Below are 25,006 nucleotides of genomic sequence, written 5' to 3' on the forward strand. Positions count from 1 at the left end.
GAACTTCTTAGCCTCAGCTGCTAACCCTGGGCAAGTCATTTATCCCTTCTGGGCCTCAGTTTCCCTTTGTGTAAATATGGGAGGCTAAGTGTTCATTCCAGATGTAAAATCCCTAATTGAATGATGTAGATTCGAGAATAAACTTATTTGTGAGTGGCAGTAGAAGGTGATGATTGAGGGTATGGAGCCAGAATGCTCATATGCTGCCTGTGTGCCTTGGGCGATTCACTGGACCACTCTTAGGCTGAGGCTACTCTGCACCGAGAACGGTGAATGGCAGAGAGCAGATATCAGTATGTCAGCACTTACTCCATTTGCTATATGCCAGTAGGAGGCTTTGGGAGCTATGCCAGTACTTATGCAATATGGAAGCTACGTTTTTTTCCATGACAGTAAAAAAAAAAAATAATTTAGGAACTAGAAAGAGACAAGGTTACCTTCCCCCACCCACCCTTGCCCCCCTGGATTGAATTGCTGTCCTAGAGGTTTGCTGGGAGTGAGAGAACAAACTGAAGGTTTTAGGGTGAAGGGGTTAGGGTGTTGGGTCTTGTGTGAGCTTTTTCCTTTGTCGTCATTTAAGGTACCCTGTATCACGTGGTGGTAAGTTTCGCTGCAGGTTTGCTTTGTAGCTTGTACTGAAATCCTGGGATATTGGACTAAACAAATTTGAAATTTTGTAAGATCAAGCTTCTCAGAGAACCAGCTTACTGTTACATAATTATATCTGTCCATCAGAGGTTGGCTTAGTATTTCCCTCCAGGGCTTTGCTGTGTGGAGGGAGGGCACCTGTGCTCTGCATAGAACTCTTTTGCCTGTTCATATGTTTAGAGTGACACAAAGGTTTGTTCTACAAAACTAATGCTGAGTAAAAGAAATGAGGGAAGAAGGACAGGTATAGGAAGGGTCCCTAATTAGGAGGGATCTACCAAGAGCTTGGAGTCTGAGCAAAAGCTCCTGCCAATTCAGGGCACCCTGGGGCAGGGGCTGGGGGTGAGGACAACAACACATAATGTGATATCCTCCTCACATGCATTGCCTTCCTCTGGGAAACTGAGGCCAAGAGAATTATAGAGCTTGCCCAGGTCATACAGTTATTAAGTAAGTGACAGAGTCAGGATTCGAACCCTGATCCCTATCCAAGCTCTGTGTTCTTTCTTCTCCACCATATTCCCTTAACCCTTTCTGCCCTTGTTCAAAGGATCACAAAGCAGGATAATGAAAAGTGATTCTTTACATTCTTTTTTTTTCCCCTCAAGGAAGGTTTAAAGATGGGGTTTATGTCACTTAAAGGACTATGCTACCCAAAGTCCTTGTATAGCTCTCGGTTTAGGAACATGCATCTGGTGATTCTGTTTCCAAGCCAACATGACATTCAATTTGTTAGTTACTAGAGGTAAGCTAAGGTAGTGAGCCTTCGTTATAAAGAACATGGTGAAAATAAACATCTTGTATCTCATAATTTAGCCTGCAAAGGAAAGGCACTGTCTAGCTTCATATACTGATCTGATGATCAACTGGAACACGGCATGACAGACTGAAATGCTATGAAGAGCAGACATAAGCAAATAAAAAGAAGTAACACTCACTGAGCACTTACATGTTATGTTCCATGCCAAGTTTCCTCACAAAAGCACTATGAAGTAGGTACTATGATCACTCTGGTTTTACAGGTGAAGAAACTGAGGCAGTGACAGGTTTGGTGACTTACAAGGAGCCATCCAACTAGTTCTAAGTGTCAGAACTGGGATTGAATCTCGGCTGACTTCACAGTCCAGACCTTGGAACACTGCTGTGCTCTGAGATGAAGAGGGAAAAAAGAGGGGTGAAGTAGAGGCCATGGAGTGCTCTCTGGAGGGAGGAAAAAACCCTGATGTGGAGCATTTGCCGATTTCCATGATGTAAATAATCCCAACAAGGCCAGTTTCAAGCTATGAACCTATTATCAACAAGCTTTCAGAATTCCTGTAAATTTAACAATCAGTTTTGCAACCTAGCCAGAGCTGGTTCTAGCACACCACTGAAGGGCATTGCCACAGAGAATAGCAGATACAATAAAAAAATAAAGTTATGCTTGAGTACCCTTGACTCTAGAGGACTGGAATGTACAGAGGATGGGTGATTAGATATGAACCTGAACATAGAGTGAGATCAGATTGTAATGCCAAGTTCAAAGGGGTTTTTGTTGTTCTTGTTGTTCCCTGTAGGAAAAGGGGAGTAAACAGATGTTTTTAAGCAGCCAGGTAACATGATCAGTCTTTAAGAGTAGGGACTCTGACAGCATTATGCAGCAACTTATAGAGAAAGAGTGTTGTCCAGAATTTGTTAGGAGGCATGTGCAAGAAACCAAAGCAGAGGTGGGGGCAGGGGTGGAGATCAGGGGTAGAACTAGATTCAGAAAATGTTGGCAGGCAAAAATAATATGAATTGATGATTGATTGGAGGATGCTATGTAAGAGAAGAGAGGAGCTGAGGAAGCTACCAAGGTTTCTAGCTTTCCTGGAACCTAGATTTTGGGTCACATAATTCACTGGGAATTTAATGGAGTGAGTTGCTGTGTTGGTGGTGGAGAAGGGAGAATAGAACATGGTTTGAGGAACTTGTAGGCTAGATCCAGAAGACATTTGGAAGTATGGATCTGGAGCTTGAGAAGGCAAATCAGGGACTGGAGATGGAAATGTAGAAGTCACCAACATATGGTTAGAAGCTAAAGTCATTCAATGTAATTTAATAAGCTGCTAGTAAGGACTTCCTATTTGTTGAGCATTGTGCCATGGTGTTCCATGGGCTTGGTCAGGGAAAGCAGGAATTGTGAAAATTGAAAAAAATAATAAATGGAGCCTTGAGGAACACCATCATAAGGAACCAATCAATAAAAGAAAAAACAATGCAGAGAAGAGAGAGGGGAGAGATCCTTAGTGTGAGAAGAGAAATAAGAGACTGGAGAAGCTAAGGGGAAGAGTTTTAAGAAAGCCAATTGTTGTCAAATGCCTGTGGAGAGGCCAAGTAGGTCATTGGTGTTGGCAATAGGGCCATTGTTGCCCTAATAAGAACAGGTTCCTCTGAGGTATGGGACTGGAATTCAGATTGTAATGGGTTGCAAAGTAAATGGGATTTGGGGAAATAGAGATAGTAAATGTAGACTGGCTACTTGCACAGTTCGTGGAGATAAGGAAGGCCACAGGATAATAATCTGAGGGAAAGAGTAAAGAAATTTTTTTTTTTTTTTAAAGATGTGAGAGATTGAGCTTGCTTTTAGGGGAAAGAGCCTCTGAAGAGGAAGAGATTAAGGTTATAGAGAAGAAAAGAAATAACAAGTGAATTGAGACTCCCGAGGAGGAAGAAGATAGTTTAGAAAACAGGTGGAAAGGTTGACTTTAACAGTAAGTTAATAGGAGGCAAGGAGAAAAGTTGAGAGATTTTTTCTGTAAATAGAACTTGATTTATGTTGAGGCCAGTTCTGCCTTTATCCTAAAGAAAACAGTCTCTTTTCAGACTCCCAAATTGACTTTCTCTTCCTGGTGGAATTTACCACATGGGCTAAAAAGTTCCAGAAAAGGTGCTCAGACTGCCCTCTCCTTGATCAGAGTCAGGTTGGATTAGAGATCCAGACCTCAACAACTGAAAACATTTTAAAAAATGTTGTAACCTGGGTGGGATTAAGAAAGAGAACTTGGATGCCATGCATGCTTTCTTTCTATCCTTACTGGGGGTGGTGAGTATGTGTATGGAGGGGGTGCTGCTTAACACTTGTAAAGCAAAGCATGTGTGGTGAGTGGAAGGTTGAAGAATGGAACATCTGCCCCACAACTAGGAACATCTGTATGCCTTTCCATATACTTCTCTCCCTCAACTCAGCTGTTACATCCCCAGGTAGCTTCTTTTGACAGCCCATGTCTTTTCTGCCCCATCTGTTTTGCAGCTTCTACATCACATCATAATCATCTATTGTGTCTGGGGCGATCCCAAATTTGTGTGTTCCTAAAAAGAGGCCTTTGTGCCTTGTTTATCTTCTTTGTACCTCTAATGCTTAACACAATTATACCCAATAGGTACTTAATTAATATTGGTTGAATGAGTTTGACTTGATTTAATTAGTGATTCCCAGCCTTGCTATGCATCAGATTCACCAAGGGAGTTTAAAAATTACTCATGCCTTAGGTCACACTGCCAGAAATTATTATTTAGTTGGCATTGGATGGGACTCGGGCACTGGTAATTTGTAAAAGCTCCCAGGTGATCCTACTATGTTTCCAGGTTTGAGAACCATTGTAAAATATATATACTAGTGCCTGCTCTATGCCAGAAGTTTTCATTGAATCTTCACAGTAACTCAGCAAAAGGAGGTGGGGTTGGTTATTAACACATGAAAAAAAAAAAAATGGAGGCCCAGAATGATGTAATAACTGCACAAACCACTAAGGTGGCAGGAGGCAGAGCTAGGATCACACCAGTGTCTGTCTGACTCTTATTACTCTGCACTGCCTTCCAACTTCACAGGCAGCTTTACTCCAGTAGTAGGGAATTCATTCCGTTCTCCTGTCTATTCACTCCATGGTGCAGCATTAGCCAACTGGCTGATTTGTATAACATTTAGAGAAATGTGGTATTAATTCTATTCTACCTCCAAGAATGCAGTTGGATGGGAATCAGCCCATGAAAGAGCCTGTCTGTGTCACAACCACCTGCCTTCCACATAGGTAGGGTAATAAGGCCTAGGGCAATAAAGCCTTTTTCTTGGGGCTGGGCACTCAAATTTGCTTTCAGGTTTCTTTTCCTAGAGAATGGCCATTCCCAGTAGCATCTTGCCTTACCCTTAACACCCCTTCCAACAATCCCTGAAATGAGTCTTTCAATCTAATTTTTCTTTCCAGGTTACCTATAATTTTTTTTAAGGTTTTAATGCTAATCTTTGATGCTTATAATGTAGTTTCTCTTTCTGCAAGTTCAATAAGATGTATGTTTATTACAAAGATAACTAAAAATTTTACTTAGAGTCTTTGGAAAACTTCATAATATCCCAGGTTCACCAGAAGATATTCTGGGATTTTACAAAACTAGGATTCCAAGTTACTGACAGCCAAATCCACTTATACTAGACATAAATATTATAAAGTTTGCTCTGTGGGATATAAACAGAAGTAACACTTTTCTTTTATAATATTAATTGTCAGTTAGTGATTATAATAATAAACAGTTACAGAGTGCTTTGTATGTATCAGGCAGTGTCCTTAGTGCTTTCCATTTGTTAATTCATTTAATCTTCAGAACAACTCTTATGAGTTAAGCACTAAAATTCCCATTTTACAGATTAGGAGATTAAGGCACTTGGGACATTAACTAAGTGCACAGCTAGTAAGTGGTAGATTCAAACCCAGGCAATCTGGCTCCCTAGTCTTGTGTGTTTAACAAATGTTCTATATTTGCCAAAACGCGTAACTTGGGAATTAGGCCAGTTTTGCACATTTGATAGAGAAAGCTTGATATGCTGCTATAATCCTGTATTTCATTTAGCCTGAGCTGATGTTTTCACCATTTGGTATGAGAAACCATAAATGTGGAAATTCTCAGCAGGTTGGAATGGATGGCATGGGAAAATCTTGGGATAGCCGAAAGGTTGGCAAAGCCACTAAATCTCTTAAGGGAGCCATAAAGAGTATAGAGCTGGGGTGTCTTGCACATAGTGAACCATTTTTCATAATGACAATGTTGAAAATATTGAAATAATTGGATTATTATTATTTTATACACCGTCAAAGCACCTGAAACTCTCCGCTATTAGTGTGACTTCCTAGTTATTAAGTTAATGGCATTTTTTCAGGCTTTAGCTTCCTTAAGTGGCCAGATCAACTTTTTCTTTGAATCTCATCCAAATTTGGCTAATGTTATGATTCGCTCTTAATCTCTTGTTGCCACTGTTATCTCTCTACATTTCTCCCTCTAAATTCTTCTTTCTAACTTATAGAAGAATGTTTCTCCATGGTCTGTATCCTTGACACTGTATTTTGTCTCTCTGCTACCTCTCTTGAGTCTTCTTGTCTGAGTTGTCAACAGTTACCTCTAGGCCTGAACTCCTTGAATCTCTGATCCTGCATTTGCTATCTGCCTTCTGAACTTACCCACCTGGAAGTTCCATAAGCTTTAAGTTAATAATTCCAAAATGGAAACTATCCTGCCTTCCCTGACTGCTCTTCTTCCTTTGTTATTTATTTCTCATACCCCAAATGAAGACCCTCAAGGATCTTTGAATCCTTTCTCCATGTGCCCTGTCAGCCTACCTACCTGATCCTGGTTGCTAGCTCTCTGAGCAGTTGCCAAGGCCCATTAACTTGGCCTCAGATATCTCTCATATATGTTCCTTCCCCTGTATTCTCCTGGGACAGATCTTCATTTTCTCTCTTGTGGACAATTGCCAACTTCCTATAACTGCTGTCCTTGCCTCCAGTCTCTCTCTCACCAATCTGTAGTATGCACTGCTGCTGCATAATTCTTCCCAAAGTACAGTCTTAAAAAAAAAAAAGGTCTTCCAAAAATCTTTGTTGTTTTACCATTGACCAGTAACTAAGGTCTATACTTCAGAGTGGCATTTAATTTGCCACCACATTGCTAGCTGCACATTCAGTCAGACTTGACCATTCCCAGTATGAGAGGTTGCAAACTCATGGCCTTTGCCAGATTTGGCCTGCAGACACGTTTTCTTTGACCTGCAGTTTCTTTTTTTAATTACTCTAAGTCAATACTTTAAAATCAGAGGATCTTCCTTGAATATCAAAGTCTCAGAGGATGTTCAGAGAACTATGGAAGCTTGAAGGAGACATGGAAATTTGGAGAAGTAGAAAGAAGTCAGACAAGACAATTTCTTACCTATTTAAGTTCTCATTCCATGTTTTACCCATCTTTTTACTCTTCTAGCATATATCAAGCAAAGTGCTTTACATATAGTAGGTGCCAGATTGATATTTGCTGAATTACAGTTATATGAACTTTAGTAGTTTCTTACCACAAACATTGAGGTTCTTTGTAGAACAAAAGTTCTGTGTTAGTGTATCTCAGGTAATCTGTATAGTGGTCTCAAATGCAAGTTAAATAGAGTGCCAACAGAAAAAAAATTAAATCTTCATTTACAAGTATACTCAATCTTTACAATGTTTAAAAAAATATGACCACAAATCTTCATGCAGATAAATAGTTTTTTCCCTATAAAAGGCAAGAGAGAGCAGAATCTGGAAAGGAAAATTAAAAAGTTGTTTGACAGGATGAAGGGACTGTTACTGGAAAAGTTGGAGAACCACTCATGTAGAATAAAACCCTTTGAATATGAGAAAGGAAACAGGTAGTGAGTTGGAATAGATGCTCTAAGTATATAATGTAGTTGGTTCGCGTTGACGTTTGACCACATGCTAGGTTGTTTATGGGTGGAATTTCAGTGTACTACTGTTTTTCCCCCAACCTTCCCCCTACCTTTGATATACGCATACAAATGAACTTTTTTAGAGATAGTTATTTTACATCTTTATAACCTATAACAATTTCAGAACTTGGTAATTGATGTGGTACTAATAATAAATGGGTAGAATGGGGAAAAAAATGATAGTCTCAGCTTCCCTAGAAACATTGGAATCCCTGTCTCTGAGCTCACTTTTCCTAATGCAATGATATTCTGGATCAGAGGTGTAATAATAATAATGAGAGCCAACTCACATAGGGCTTAATTTGCGAGGCACTGCCCTACATGCTTTACCATTTTAATCTTCACAGCATTCTTTCTTTTTTTTAAAGCAGTTTTATTGAGATATATTTACATACAATATAATACTTCCAAAGTGTACAAGCAATGGCTTTTACTACAATTACAGAGTTGTGCATTCATCACCACAATCAGTTTTAGAACATTTTCATTACTCCAAAAAGAAAAACCCAATACCACTTTGCAGTCACCTCTCACTCTCTCTATCCTTCCCCAGCCCTTCATAACCACTATTCTAATTCTGTCTCTATAGATTTATGTATATTTGCATTTTATATAAATGGAATCACACAGTATATAGTACTTTGTATCTGGTTGTAGCATAATTTTTTTAATTATTGTTTTTTTTAAATTAGAATAGTTGTAGGTTTACAGAAAAGTCATGTGAAAAATACAACGTTCCCATATATCCCCTATTGACACTTTGCTTAGTGTGTTACCTTGTAACAATTGTTGAAAGACTATTAAAATTTTACTTGTAACTGTAGTGCAGTTTACATTAGGTGTATTTTTCCCATATACCATCCTATTATTAACACCTTGTAATAATGTCATATATGTGTTATAATTCATTAAAGAACATTTTTATATTTGTATTATAAACCACAGTCTATCATCCATAACAGGATTCACTGTATTATACAATCCCATGTTTATCTTCTAACTTTCCTTCTAGTAACATACATGACTCAAAACTTCCCCTTTCAACTACTTTCACAAACATAACTCAGCACTGTTAATTACACTCAAATAATGTGCTAACACCACTATCATATTCCAGACATTTACAATCAATGTAAATAGAAATTTGCCCAAATTAAGCATCAGCTTCTCATTCTCTACCTCCATTCTATCCCCTGCTAATATATATTCTAATTCTCTGAGTTTGCTTGTTATAATCAGTTCATATCAGTGAGGTCATACAATATACACCCTTTTGTGTCTGGCTTATTTTACTTAAAATAATGTCCTAAAGGTTCATGTATGTTGTTGCATGCATTCAGGACTTCATTCCTTTTTACAGCTGAATAATATTCCATTGTATGGTGTGCTGGTTTGAATGTATTATGTCTCCCAGAAAAAGCTGTGTTCTTTGATGCAATCTTGTGGGACAGACATTTTGGTGCTGATTAGATTGGAATTCTTCGGGTGTTTCCATGGAGATGTGCCCCAGCCAACTGTAGGTGATAACTCTGATTGGATAATTTCCATGGAGGTGTTGGCCCGCCCATTCAGGGTGGGTCTGAATTAAATTACTGGAGCACTATATAAGCTCAGACAGAAGGAGCAAGCTGCCACAGCCAAGAGGGACACTTTGAAGAACGCACAGGACCTGAGAGGAGCTTCAGCTTATTGAGACATTCTGGAGACAGCCTTTGAAAGCAGACTTTTGCTCTGAAGAAGCTAAGAGAGTACAAATACCCTGAGAGCAACCGAGAGTGACATTTTTGAGGAACTGCAGCCTAGAGAGTAACGTCCTGGGAGAAAGCCATTTTGAACCCAGAACTTTGGAGCAGATGCCAGCCACATGCCTTCCCAACCAACAGAGGTTTTCCAGACATCATTGGCCATCCTCCAGTGAAGGTACCCAATTGCTGATGCGTACTTTGGACATTTCATAAAGTGAAAGACTGTAACTGTGTAACCAAATAAACCTCCTTTTATAAAAGCCAATCCATCTCTGGTGTTTTGCATTCTGGCAGCATTAACAAACTAGAACATATGGATATACCACATTTTGTTTATCCATTCATCAGTTGATGGACACTTGGTTGCTTCCATCTTTTGACAACTGTAAATAAGGCCACTATGAACATTGGTGTGCAAATGTCTGAGTCCCTACTTTCAGTTCTTCTGAGTGTATACCTCGTAGCGGGATTGCTGGATCATATGCCATTTCTATACTTAGTTTTCTGAGGACCTGCTAAACAGTTTTCCACAATGGCAGCACCATTTTACATTCCCATCAGCAGGGAATGAGTGTTCCCATTTTCCCACGTCCTCTCAAACTGGTTTTCTGTTTTTTTGTTTGTTTGTTTTTAATAATGGCCTTTCTAGTAGATGTGTAATGATAGCTCACTGTGGTTTCCATTTGCATTTCCCTAATAGTTAACGATGTTGAGCATCTTTTTTGTGCTTTTTAGCCATTTGTATTTCCTCTTTGGAAAAGTGTCTGTTCAAGGATTTTGCTTTTTCTTTAATTGATTTGTTGTCTTTTTATTGTTGAGTTTTCGGAATTCTATATTCTGGATACTAAACCTTTATCAGATATGTGGTTTCCAATATTTTCTCCCATCAAATAGGTTGCCTTTTCACTTCCTTGGCAAAATCCTTTGAAGCACAAAAGTTTTTAATTTCAAGGAGATCTTATTTATCTATTTTTTCTTTTGTTGCTTGTGCATTAGGTATAAAGTCTAAGGAACCATTGCCATATTGGTCATAAATGTGAGAATCTATTTCTGAATTTTCAATTTGATTCCATTCATCAGTATCTATCCTTATGCTGGTGCCATGCTGTTCTGAGCACTGTAGCTTTATAATGTGCTTTAAAGTCAGGAAGTCTGAGTCCTCCAACTTTGTTCTTCTTTTGCAAGATGATTTTGGCTACTTGAGGCTCCTTTCCCTTCCAAATAAATTTGATAATTGGCTTTTCTGTTTCTGCAAGGTACACTGTTGGAATTTTGATTGGGTTTGTGTTGAATCTGTAAATCAGTTTGGGTAGGATTGACATCTTAACAATACTTAGTCTTCTAATCCATGAACATGGAATGTGCTTCCAATTATTTAGGACTTCTTTTTGTAGTTTGTTTTGTGGTTTTCTGTTTACATGTCCTTTACATCCTTGGTTAAAATTATTCCTGGATATTTGATTCTTTTAGTTGCTATTATAAATGGATTTTTTTTTCTTGATTTCCTCTTCGGATTGCTTATTACCTGTGTATAGAAACACTACTGATTTTTGCACCTGGATCTTTTATCCTGCTACTTTGCAGAACTTGTTTATTAGCTCTAGCAGAAGCTTTGTTGTAGATTTTTTGGGACATTCTATGTATAGATCATGTCATCTGCAAATAGTGAATGTTTTATTTCTTCCTTTCCAATCTGGATGTTTTTTATTTCTTTTTCATACCTAACTGCTCGTTAGAACTTCTAGCACAATGTTGAATACAGTGGCAACAGTGGGCATCCTTGTCTTGTTCCAGACCTTAGAGGGAAAGCTCTCAGTCTTTCACCATTGAGTATGATGTTAGTTGTGGGTTTTTCATATTTGTCCTTTATCATGTTGAGGAAGTTTCCTTCTATTCCTATCTTTCAAAGTGTTTTTATCAAGAAAGGATGCTGGATTTTGTCAGATGCCTTTTCTGCTGCAGTCAAGATGATAATGTGATTTTTCTCCTTTGATTTATTAATTTTATTTTCTTGTATTGAACCACCATTGCATTCCTGGGATAAAACCCACTTTATCATGGTGTATATTCTTTTAGTGTGCTGTTGGATTCAATTTGCAAGTATTTTGTTGGGGGTTTTTCCATCCATATTCGTAAGAGAAATTGATCTGCAGTTTTCTTTTCTGGTAGTGTCTTTGTCTGGCTTTGGTATTAAGGTGATTTTGGCCTCACAGAATGAGTTAAGTAGTGTTCCCTGCTCTACAATTTTTTGGAAGAATTTGATCAGGATTGATATTAATTCTTCTTGGAATGATTGATAGAATTCATCTATGAAGCTGTGCAGTCCAATTTTTGATGACTGATTCAATCTCTACTTTTAATTGGTCTGTTGAGGTCTTCTATTTCTTCTAGAATCAGGATAGAGTGTTCATGTGTTTCTTGGAATTTGTACATTTCATCTAAGTTGTCTAATTTTTTGGCATACTGTTGTCCATAGTATCCTCTTAATTATCTTCTTTATTTCTGTAGGGTTGGTAATAATGTCACACCCCCTCTCATTTCTGATTTTATTTATTTGCATCTTCTCTCTTTTTTCCTTTGTCAGTTTGTCAAACTTTTTGATTTTCTCAAAGAACCAACTTCTGATTTTGTTAATTCTCTCTACTCATTTTTATTCTCAATTTCATTTATTTTTGCTCTATTACTAGATATATTGTGGAGGTTGCTCCATCCCAGGATTCTTTTTCTTTTTCTTGTTTTTTTGTTGACTCCCAGATGTCTATCTACACATTCCTTACTTCATCTCCAATACTCCTTTCTCTCTTCTCCCACCACTTAGTCTGGGGAATAGTTTTCTAGTCTGGAAGTCTTCTTATTCATCGTGTAATCTTCTAAATCATTGTCTCTTCTTTTGTTCTCCAAGGGATTAGGCTTCTGAAAATCAAAGCATGTTTCTTTGCTATTTGTTCTCATATCTCTTCTCTGAAGTAACAGCTAGAGAAAGGGTTGACTACTAATTTTATCTGCTGGTAGTATGGATGGGAGGAGAGTAGTAAGAAGAGATAAGGGAAATGGTAACATTGGAGAAAAAAAGTTGGATGCTGTTCACAATTTTGTCACACCATATCAGATAGAATGTGACATCATCCCACACGGGATAGATCTCAGAGCAGCTTCCTGGACTCATGCTGATCTAAACCAATACCTCTAGGGCAATTCCTTAAAGTCCTGAAACCTTTTATGATTTCGGGAATTCAGCTTCTGCACTGCTTTGAACAAAAGATCTATTGTACATGCACTATGAAAGTCATTTTCTGGTGGCTTGCTTCTGAACTGAGGTCAATCCACATTTGAGACCTTTTTGTTTTGGTGGATTCTAGGTGGTACTGGCACCTCCCAAATGGTAACAGTAGAGCAACCAAGGAGATAATCTGTATATTGCATAGCTTGCTCTCCAATTAACAGTTGTGTCTGTTTCGGTATACCAGTCATGACAGAAGACAGAATAAAGAGCATGGGCTTTGGTGTCAGCTGAATCTGAGCATGAATGTTTTAGCTCCACCATTAGTAACTGTATATAACCTTGGGCAAGTTACTTAACCTCAAATCTTCTCTTTTCTCCTCTCTAAAAGGAGGATAAGAGTGCCTGCCTCACAGAATTGAAGCCAGAATTCAACCACCTACCCAGTAATGATCACTATTATTAATAAAAGTATAAAACTCATTAAAAGTAGGTTACTCTTTGATTCTTTCCATTTTCAAATTTTGAAACCATCTTGTTATTGACTGTAGGATAACTGTTTTCCTTTGATTCATCAGTACATCTCCAAGTCATAGCACAGCTTTTAAAATTAGCTTTCTGAGTTCTCTTCCCAGTTGCCTACCTATACTTTCTAACTCCTGTCTGCTTATCTTTTTTAACTTTCCCAATCAGCTCTTATGTTCTCTCACCCCCACCCTCTGTCAACATTATAAACAATGCAGAATGGTTGCTCAGGAATTCTGTTAATGCAAGTAAATATAAACTAATGCAGCAGAGGTGTTTCTGGAAATGTATGAGCAAATTGAATCAAGTCTGCATGCACTAAGAAAAATGATTGCATAAAGGAAATCTGAGGTGGATTCTCTTGTAAAATGAACAAGCTAATCTGTCTTGTGGGACAAATCTCCTTTTATAACTTTTCCGTAGTTGAAGAAATCCATATATAATTTTTCTCAAATATTTAATAACATCTTCATTTTACTAAGGAACATGTGTTCCAGAAAATGACCAAGCTAAATCTACATTTATTTGTGGATATTTTATTTCTTGCCTAGCAAGAAGCTTGTCGTATGAGAAGTGGAATGCACTCTCCCTGTGTGTTCTCTTTTAATTGATAATGGTGTTGACAACGGTTTCTTGTGTCTACTCAAGAAACTTTGTAAAATACAGTGATTCTTAGCTAGGCCCTAGAAAATCATGATATTCTTCAAGTTAGACTGATGTTTCACCACAGAACTGAAATGATTTCTTTTATCCAGTTTGTTGAAGAACTTAAATCAATAATTCGAATCCTCTCTCTCTTGCTCTTGCTCTCTCTTGCTCTCTCTCACTCTCACTCTCTGTATTAGTTAGGGTTCTCTAGGGAAACAGAATCAATGAGAGGTATCTATGATTATAAAATTTATAAAAGTGACTCATGCAACTGTGGGTATGTATGAGTCCAAATTCTGTAGGGCAGTCAGCAAACTGTCAACTCCAAGGAAGATGTCCGATGAACTCCTCAGGAAACGAACTGGCAACTTTGACGAACTCCTTGGGAAACGCTTCTCTGGGCAGCCGAAGAAGAAGTGAAGGTCCTCTATCTGTCTTGCTTATAAGTCTTCAACTGATTAATTGGATTAAATCCAGCCAATTGCATTCTCTTATTGTGGAAGACATGCCCTTTGCTGAGTCATCAGTCATAGCTGCAGTCAGTTGACTGATAATTTAATAAACCAGCCTGTTGGTTTATTAACCAGCCACAAATGTCCTAGCAGCAATTGTTAGGCCAGTGCTTGCTTGACCAGACAGCTGGGTACTATCACCTGGCCAAGTTGACACATGAACCTAACCATCACACTCTCCCTCATGTTTATTTATTTATTTCATATCAAGAATGTTAACCATTGTTTGACTTTTTCAGCAAATTGGGAAATTGATGTCAGGGTACATATAGAAGTTGACTCTGCTGCTGCTTATACTTGCAAGCAAATGAATATTATCAGAATAACTGAAACAGCTGTTCATGGTTAGATTTATTGCCTCTTGTTCTTGTTTTTTATCAGCACTTGTTAATTGTTTTATAATGCAGTGCTTCCCAACTCTTTTCATGGTAGGATACACACACACACACACACACACACACACATACATACATATACACACACACACGCAATGATACATATATGGGATACAGGGGTAAATGGCTCAGTAATACTGGAAAAGGGCTGCGTCCCAAGAAAAGGGGCACAGTAGAACCAGCTACCAACTCCAGCTCTTGATTGATGAACCTGGGGGGCTGGGGACTGGCTCTGAAAAAAGGTTTTCTTTCTTTTTCTTTTTTTTTTTTCTCCCATTCTAAGTAGCACATGAGAGAAAGCCTCAGCCATCTTCAGTTGTCATCAATTGTCACTACTGACCCAGTCTTTATCTTCTATCTTTCCTCTGGTGTCATACATGCCCCTAGCCTGCCTTTTTTAACCGTATTCATACTCATATGAATATATGAATACTTAAAAATTGTGTTACCATCACAGAGTATTGTGTATCTATTTCTGGGGGGCTGGGGACTGGCTCTGAAAAAGGGATTTCTTTCTTTTTTCTTTTTTTTTTTTTCCTCATTCTAAGTAGCTCATTAGAGAAAGCCTCAGGCATTTTCAATTGTCAGTACTGACCCAGGCAAAGGTGGAGGTAAGATAGAAGGATAAAGGAAGAAGTCAATTGAAGGAGATAATTCCCTAAAGGTCATATCTTCCCTAAGATAAGGGGGAGGCAGGGCCAAGCTCAAATGGCAGCCCTCCATCAGAGAATTGAGACCCCAGGGCCTGGGGCAGGGGAGGGACAGAAACACAGTAAGCTTGGCTTCTGACTCACCCTCCGTCCCTGGCAGGGACAGGATCTGCTGAGAATTAAAGGCAGTGTACCTCTTTACACCAGTGGGGAGCTGTGGGCTGACAAGTGCCACCTACTGGGCAGGAAGGAAAAACACAGATTCTAGAGGCCTCACAGGAGAGTCTGACAATCCACTGGGTCTCATCCTCAGGGAAACTTGATACTGATTACACCCTCCTCCTGAGACATGGGCCCATGTGGTCTGGGAAAATCTGATTGGGGTAATCAGGAAACCAGATACCTAGACAAGAAAAAGTTGTGAGTCACACTAGGAAAAATGAAGACATAACTCAGTCAAAGGAACAAATTTATACTTCAAATGAGATTCAGGAGTTGAAACAACTACTTAAACATGTTCAAACAAATATGCTAAATCAATTCAAAAATCAATTATTTGAGGGAAGGTATGACAAAGATGTGAAGGATAAAGAAGACATTGGGTGAACATAAGGAAGAACTCAAAACTTTGCAAAAACAATTGCAAGAACTTATGGGAAAGAAAGGTGCAATAGAAGAAATGAAAAACACAATGGATATTACAACAGCAGATTTGAAGTGGCAGAAGAATGGATCCATGCACTAGAAGACAATACATCTGAACTCCTACACACAAATGAACAGAGAGGGGAAAAAAATGGAAAAATATGAGCAGGGTCTCAGGGAATTGAATCACAACATGAAGCACACAGATATATGTGCCATGGGTGTCCCAGAAGGTGAAGAGAAAGGAAAAGGGGCAGAAAAATAATACAGGAAATAATTCACTGAAAACTTCCCAATTCCTATGAATGACATAAAATTACAGATTTAAGAAGTGCAGCCATACCCTAAATATAATAGATCTGAATAGACCTATCCAAGACACTTAACAATCAGATTATCAAATGTCAAGCAAAGAGAGAATTCTGAAAGCAGCAGGAGAAAAGCAACCCATTACATAGAAGAGAAGTTTGGTAAGACTATGTATGGATTTCTCAGTAGAAACATGGAGGCAAGAAGGCAGTGCTATGATATACTTAAGATACTGAAAGAGAAAAACTGCCAACCAAGAATTCTATATCCAGAAAAACTGTCCTTCAAAAATGTGGGGGAGTTAAAATATTTACAGACAGACACTAACAGAGTTGTGAACAAAGACCTGCCTACAAGAAATACTAAGGCAGCACTACAGGCGATAGGAAGACAGAAGAGAGAGTTTTGGAGAATGGTATAGAAATGAAGACCATCAGTAGAGAAAAAGAGAGAGAAAAAATAAAAATAGAATTAGATGTGGCATATAAAATCCAAAAGACAAAATGGTGGGCATTAGAAATTACATTGAGTGAAATTAGCCAGAAACAAAAGGACAAATACTGTTTGGTCTCACTAATATGAACTAACATTAATGAGTGAACTTTGAGAGTTAAACTTGAGAACACAGATTATAGGGGATAGAAAGAGGGTAGAGAAGAGGCATTTGATGATGAAGGAGTACAGAATGTTCATGATTGATTATCATAGGTCCAGAAATGGATAGCACAATACTGGGTGATGGTAGCACAATATTTTAAGTACTCTGAATGTGAGTATGAATATGGTTGAAAGAGGAAGGCTAGGGGCCTGTATGACACCAGAAGGAAAGATAGAAGCTAAAGACTGTGATTGTATAACTTAATAAAACCTAGGGTGTCAATGATGATGATTAAATGTACAAACATAAGAGTGTTTTTACATGAAGGAGAACCAATGAAGTCAACTTTGCAAGGTGTTGAAAATTGGATGGTTTAAGGGGAAAAATACATTCAATGCACACTAGAGTTGATAGTTAACGGTAACATTGTAATATGCTTCCATTAGTTGTATCAAAGGCAATATACCGAAGCTAAATGTCTATAAGATGGGTGTGATGGTTAGGTTCATGTTTCAACTTGGTTAGGTGATGATGCCCAGGTGTGTGGTCAAGCAAATGGCCTACTCATTACTGCAAGGACATTTGCAGCTGGTTAATAAACCAGAAGGCTGGTTTATTAACTCATCAGTCAGTTGACTGCATCTGTGACTGATTACATCAACAATGGGCATGTCTTCCACAATGAGAGAATTCAGTCAGCTGGATTTACTCCAATCAGTTGAAGACTTTTAAGGGAGAAGAGAGAACCTTCATCTTCTTCTTTGGCTAGCCAGTGTCTCCTGAGGAGTTTACTGAACACCTTTATCGGCGTTGCCAGTTCACTGCTTGCCCTATGGAATTTGGACTTGTGTATCCTGCCCTATGGAATTTGGAGTCATGCATCTTGCCCTACTGAATATGGAATTGTGCATCCCCACAATTGCATAGACACTTTTATAAAATCTTATATTTACGGATACCTCCTGTTGGTTCTGTTTCCCTAGAGAACCCTAACTAATACAAGGGGGATGTAAGGGAGTGGTATCAGAGTCTTGGTGTTGTTGTTGTCTGAACTTTTATTGTATTGTATTGTATTTTTGTTTTTTCTTCAATCTTTTATTTTTTTATTCATTTTTTTTCTTCTCTTCTTTCTCTGTGAAGGAAATGGAAATGTCTTCAGAGAGATTGTGGTGGTGAATGCATAACTATGTGATTATACCGGGAATCATTGACAGTTTACTAAGGATGGATTGTACAGTGTGTGATTAAAACTATTTAAAAAATAAAAAGAGGATACAAATGCTGGAGAAAATGTGAAGAGAGGGATGTACTCAAAGATAATGGCATTTTGGGGGACATAATACATCAAACTGGTACATTCCACCCCCTGGACCCCAAAATGACATTATCTTTCCATATACAAAATACATTCATCCCACAACAATATCATGGAAACGTAAGTCATTTCAGTAACAATAGGTAAGTACAAGATCCCATCAAAATCAATTATAGGCCTGGTCGGTCTTAAGGCATAATTCTCTTTTAGCTGTGAATCTGTGAGCTTAGAACAAGTTGTGTACTTCCAATATACAAAAGAGGGACATTCATAGGATAAACATTCCCATTGCCATAAGGAGAAACTGAAAGGAAAACAGGGTTTAAGGGACCAAAACAATTCCTAAAGCCTGCAGGGCAAACTCCATTAGATTTTGAAGTCTGAGAGTCATTTACAGAATGATGTTGCATCCTTGGGGCTTGAGAGAGCGGAAGTCTAACCCTTCCTAACGGCCTTTGCAGAACTCCTTTCCTCTCCAAATGCTGGGGTGAGTGCTCCAACATATCCATACACTGGGGAGACCACCTTCTTGGCCCCACCCTCCTCAAACATCAGGGCAGCACCTGGATTCTCTTCCATCTCCCGGGCACATGCTCAACCCCTTCAGAATAGTGGGGTGGTGGCCAGGCTCTCCCCAATTCCCTGGGAATGTGCTCCGCCCTCTTTGGGGCCTAGGGTGGCAACACCTTTCCTGAATATTGGGGTGGAAGGCCCACCCTCGACCTCTGGGGCAAACTCATCTTTTCCATGCATGTGGGCCACTCCACTCTCCCAGCTTGAGACCTCTTGACTCCAGACCTCAACCTCCATGGTTCTCTTTGAAGAAATTTTTCCTTCAGTTTGTTCCTTTGTCTCCTCCAGTCCAGACCAGCAGCAGCTCCATCTATAAAGATCTCACAAAAATTCTGTTGGCTTTGCATGAAGCACACACAGGGATCAAAGCAGTCAGACAATAGGACTTTCCACATATCCTTTCTGGATAACTCCATCTTCAATTTTGGCTTGTACTGGAATGGCAGTCAGGTTCCATGTTTGGTTAAATCCTCATGTTGAGCTGTAGCTTCTGGGGTTCTGCCCCCTGGAAGCCCAGAATTTTCCAAACGATCAGTTTCTGGTTTCTTTGTACCCAAGAGTTCAGTTCTAAGTTTATCTCTGTCCACTTTCATTTTATATAAGCTACAAGTAAATGCTAGGCTACTTCTTCTATATTTTTCTTGGAGATCTCATCTGCTAAATATTCCAGGTTGTTGCCTTCAAATTCTGCCTTCCATCCAACACCAGGACTCAATTTTGCCAATTTTCTGCCACTTTAAAACAAGGATCGCCTTCCTTCCAGTTTGCAAAAATACATTCATCATTTCTGCTCAAGACCTCATCAAAAGTAGCTTTAGAGTCCATATTTCTACCAACAGTCTCTTCAGAGCAGTCTAGGCCTTTTCTATCAAGCCCCTCACAATTCTTCCAGAGTCTTCCCCTTATCCATTTAAAAAGCTGCTCCAACATGTTTGGTGTTTGCAAATTCAGCAGCACCCCACTCCTGGTACCAAAATCTGTTCTAGTTTGTTAATGCTGCCAGAATGCAAAACACCAGAAATGGATTGGCTTTTATAAAGGGGGTTTATTTGGTTACACAGTTACAGTCTTAAGGCCATAAAGTGTCCAAGGTAATGCATCAACAATTGGGTGCCTTCACTGGAGGATGGCCAGTGGTGTCTGGAAAACCTCTGTTAGCTGGGAAGGCACATGGCTGGCGCCTGCTCTGGAGTTCTGCTTTCAAAATGGCTTCCTCCCAGGACGTTCCTCTCTAAGCTGCAGTTCCTCAAAAATGTCACTCTCAGTAGCTCTTAGGGCATTTGTCCCCTCTTAGCTTCTCCAGAGCAAGAGCCTGCTTTCAATGGCCATCTTCAAACTGTCTCATCTGCAGATACTCTCTCAGCTTCTGTGCATTCTTCAAAGTGCCCCTTTTGGCTGTAACAAGCTTGCTCCTTCTCTCTGAGCTTATATAGTGCTCCAGTAATTTAATTCAGACCCAACCTGAATGGGTGGGGCAACACCTCCATGGAAATAATCCAGCCAAAGGTCTTGTCCACGGTTGATTGAATCACATCTCCATGGAAACACCCAAAGGATTCCTAAATCTAATCAACACTAATATGTCTGCCCACACAAGATTGCATCAAAGATAATGGCATTTTGGGGGATATAATACATCGAACTGGCACAGTGGGAAAGTAGAATGGCACAGCCCAGCTGGAGGGCAGTGTGGTGGTTCCACAGGAAGTTAAGTATGAGGTTACCATATGGTCCTGCAACCCTGTTATTGGGTATATACCTAGAAGAACTGAGAGCAGGAACATGAGTGGACACATGCACACTGGTGTTTATGGTGGCAGAATTCACAATTTTCAATGGATGGAGGTGGCCTAAGGGAACATTGACTGATAAATGGAATGGAGAACTGTGGTGTATACATACAATGGAATACTGAGTGGTGGCAAGAGGAAATGAAGTTGTGATGTGGGCAACCAGGTGACTGGACCTTGAGGACAGCATATTGATATGAAATAAGCCAGAAACAAAAAGACAAATGTTATAATGCCTCGCTAATATGGACTAAGTATAATATACAAACTCTGAGAATTGAATCTGAGAGCATAGGCTATCAGGGGAAGTCTTATTGTAAATTTTCCTAGTTTATAAGCTCTTAGAGCAGTCACAGCTATTCATGAGTTGTAACGGTTATTTTAAAATTCTGAGATGCTGAGCTTTTGTGTATACCATGGTCAGCCCCTAGAACTTTCAGTATCTGTGTGACACCCTAGCCAGACTAGCGTTTGGCAGCTATGAATGTCAGCATTACCACATATAGCAAATGTTAAAGAAGTTGAAAAAGAGATCAGACTTCAGTTAGAGATATGAACAAATGGACTTAGTTAGGACTAAGGTAAATCAGACTAAAGGGTAGAGGATGATATTGACTGTGTTTTAAAACTTCTACTTCTAGGTGAGGCCAAAGGAAGAGATGTTTAGCTGGTGCAAAATCTGTATTTTCTGTAGCACACTAAGTATTTTAACTTGTATGGTCAGTTCATTCAAACACCACAATTACATGGAATTTTAAATAGAGAGTGAGATATGATTGGTTGTACAGCTTAATGTGAAGCCCTGTTACATCCCAGTGTAATTTGGGCAGAGAATAAAAATGTATTTGCAAAGCCCCCCTTGAGGGACTGGGAAAAAAATGTGGAAATATTACACTTCCCCACCTGGGGAATTCCTGATATTCTTGCATTGGGGACTACCAGTTTAGTAGGCCGAGCCCTCGATCTTGGGGCTTGCCTTATGAAGCTTGTTACTGCAAAGGAGAGGCTAAGCCTACTTATGATTTGCCTAAAATCACCCCCAGAGAACTTGTTGCTCAGATGTGCCCTCTCTTTCTAAGCTAACTCAGCAGGTAGACTTGCTGCCTTACCCCGCTATGTGGGACATGACTCCCGGGGGTGTAAATCTCCCTGGCAGTGTGGGACATGACTACCAGGGATGAACCTGGACCTGACATCATAGGATTGAGAAAATCCTCTGGACCAAAGGGAGGAAGAGAAATGAAACAAAGTTTCAGTGGCTAGGAGATTTCAAATGGAGTCAGGTCATTCTGGGGGTTATTCTTATGCATTATATAGATATACCTTTTTAATTTTTAGTGCATTAGAATAGCTAGAAGGAAATACCTGAAACTTTGAATTGCAACCCAGTATCCTTGATTCTTGAAGATGATTGTATAACTATATAGCTTATACAGTGTGACAGTGTGATTATGAAAACCTTGTGGCTCATACTCCCTGTATCCAGTGTATGGACAGATAAGTAGAAAAATGTAGACAAAAAGTAAATGAATAATGGGGGTGCAGGGGAGGACCAGTACAGGATGTTTTGGGTGTTCTTTTTTACTTTCCTTTTTATTCTTATTTTTTATTTTTTGGAGTAATGAAAATGTTCAAAAATTGATTGGGGTGATGAATGCACAAATATATGATGATACTGTGAACAATTTATTGTCCACTTTGGATGATTGTATAGTATGTGAATGTATCTCAATAAAATTGCATCAAAAAGGTATATAAAAAGTTGACATTGCTATTCCTCTTTATTCCCTCTCTCATTCTGCAGAGTAACCTGATACATTACCTGGGGCTGAGCCATCATCTGCTCGCACTGAATTTTATCATCGTTTCTTTTGGCAAGAAAAGTGCATGGTCATCTGCTCAGGTGAAAGTGACAGACACTGACTTTGACAGTGTGGAAGTCAGAGTATTTGAAGGTTTCCCAAAGCCAGAAGAGCCACTGAAGCGCAGCGTTGTTTATATCCATGGAGGAGGTTGGGCCTTGGCAAGTGCAAGTATGTCCTGGTCACCTTCAGATGGTTCGGGATTGTGGTTGGCCCTGGGGGAGATTTGTGATTGAGTTTGGTTTTCATACTGGTTAAGGAGAGGGGACCGTTTGTGTCTGTTTCCCTGAATAGACTTAGTTATCCCTGTTGACCCAACAAAATTATTAATAGTGTCCCTTTTTCACTTTCAGAAAGGTCCTCATTTGGATGATACATTATATGGTTACACTAGGTAAAGATGTATGTTTGTTTATTCAGGCAGACAGTTTTGAAAATATTTCCTGTGACTTAAATCCTAATACAGCTTTGCAGCACTCATAAATAGCTTTCTGCATCAAAACAAATTGAAGTTTCGGCGGTCTATAACCACTGAAGGGAATTATGCCAGCTTCTATTTTCAAGATATCTTTCTATGAAATAGAATATGTTAATAGAACATGTTAAGCAGCATGTTAGTTGCTTAAGAAACCAAAGATTAATACATAAAAAATATGTAGCCTTTAACAGGAAGTGATCTTTCAAAGTTTAAAAATGTTCTCTTTAGCATCTGATAACTTTCATGAGCAGAACAAATTCAAAATACTGGACAGCCAAGTGGAGCAGCTCAGGAAAAAGCCTATCAAGGAGGAAGTAACTATCATGGAGCTACTTCCTCATCTTCAGCCTCAGAGCTTGTGGCATCTCCTACATTTAAAAGGCAATGGCAGTTAGTTTTGCTCATTTTATCATCCTATGATCTTCTTTTTAAATGCAACAAAGTCATTTCAAATGGCAAAAGTAAAATATTTTCTAGTAATCCCATTTCATTTAATTCTATATTTAACATGAGCAAGCATCATTTATTCTTTCATTCACTGATTTGTTCATGCTTTCAACAGTTGCTCATTGAATACATAGGTTTGCCCAGGACTACTGGGTTTCCTGAAATATAGGGCTTGCAAAACCCCAGTTAGTCTGGGCAAACTTGATCATTCTATCATGTGCTAGGGCATGGGGATACAAAATAACTTAGACAGAGTCTCTGCCCTAGTAAAGATTGAGTCTGTAGTATTGGACACTTACACCAGAGGACAGGAAGTGTGGGTACAAGCAATGGCAAGAATTACATAAGTCAACTTGGCCTTTTCCATACAATTTTGACTGATCACTCTTGCAAGAAGGAAAGCTAGGGGTGGTGAAAGAATGTAGGTGGTTCTATAATTATTAAACTTCCAGTTCTAAGACTTCATTAGAAAGCCTATAAATAAGGAAATATCTGGCTTTCTGTTGGCACAATCCTGCTCTTAATTTATTAAGGAACATCTCAGGGATTACATTTTTACCTTTTAAAATTGTTCTGTCATTGTAGACCATTGGGGTCCTCTTTCTAAGAAATGCTAAGATTTCCTAAAATTCTTGTTTGTTAATGTGTTGGTTTATACAGAGTACCATTTTTTTTCAAATTTAGGCTTTCCTGAATTACAGCATATAAAGGTGTTAAAAGAGCAAAATTTTATTTTTAAGGGAAGGAAACTATTTACTATGATTTTTTTTTTTTTTGGAAAGGCATATATTTGAAGAGCTATGAAATCAGATTTAATTTGGTGCATTTCATATAACCTCTTATTTTAAATAAATATTTAGTTAATTTAAAGCACATTAAAAATAATTTGATATGGATTTCCTGTTTTGTTTTGTTTTTTTTCTGGTAATTCTGTTTACATCAGAACCAGATTTAATTTTTGCATTTGTACATGTAACTCTTAGGAAGACATTAGTTCACATATGCTTTTTATTATTTGCTTTTATTGTTAACTTAAATCCAAGTCCAAAAATAATCCCAAATTAGAAAAATTTAAGAATGGACAGTATTATGTTGGCCTACTTTATAATGATCTCTCCTTTGTCTCTTTTAGAAATCAGATATTATGATGAACTATGTACAGCAATGGCTGAGGAATTGAATGCTGTCATTGTCTCCATTGAGTAAGTAATTAATACTAAGTCATAGAAAATTTTCTTTATTAGAGAAATTGTGGGTTTACAGAAAAGTCATGCATAAAATACGGGATTCCCATGTACCACTCCACCACCAACACCTTGCGTTAGTGAGGAACATTTGTTACAATTGATGATAGCACATTTTTATAACTGTACTATTAGTTAAACCCCTGGTTTAACCAAGTGTTCACTGTGTATTATAGTTTCATGGATTTTTTTTTAATTTTTTGTGTTACCATATTATATGACTAACAGTTCCCCTTTTAATCATATTCAGATATATATTTCAGTGCTGTTGGTTATATTCAAAATGTTATACTACCATCACCACCATCCATTACCAAAACATTTCCATCATTCCAAACAGGATCCCTGTATATTCAAAGCCTTAACTTCATAGCTTCTAAGCCCACTCTGTCCCCTGGTGATCTATATTCTAGATTCTGAATCTATGAGTTTGCTTTTTTAAATTGGGTAATGTCGGTGAGATCAGGCAATATTTGTCCTTTTGTATATGGATTTTTTCACTCAATGTGATGTCTTCAAGGTTCAAATATACTCGCATGTATCAGGACTTCATTCCTTTTTACAGATGAATAATATCCCATTGTATGTATAGACGTCCCTTTATTTATCCATTCATCAGTTGAGGGACACTTGGATTACTTC

The 25,006-nt window shown here is 38.6% G+C and overlaps 1 protein-coding gene across 1 annotated transcript in view; it reads left to right on the forward strand.

Annotated features, from left to right (window-relative positions):
• The window catches only part of NCEH1 (neutral cholesterol ester hydrolase 1), a 76,495-nt gene that overhangs the window by 21,556 nt on the left and 29,933 nt on the right, over positions 1 to 25,006 (forward strand). Inside the window, exons 2-3 of the mRNA XM_037840561.1 lie at positions 22,138 to 22,366; positions 24,253 to 24,322. Of these exons, the coding sequence (XP_037696489.1) occupies positions 22,138 to 22,366; positions 24,253 to 24,322 (299 nt within the window). The remainder of the gene's footprint in view (positions 1 to 22,137; positions 22,367 to 24,252; positions 24,323 to 25,006) is intronic.

The sequence above is a fragment of the Choloepus didactylus genome, chromosome 1, assembly GCF_015220235.1.
Source record: "Choloepus didactylus isolate mChoDid1 chromosome 1, mChoDid1.pri, whole genome shotgun sequence".
Lineage (NCBI taxonomy): Eukaryota > Metazoa > Chordata > Mammalia > Pilosa > Megalonychidae > Choloepus > Choloepus didactylus.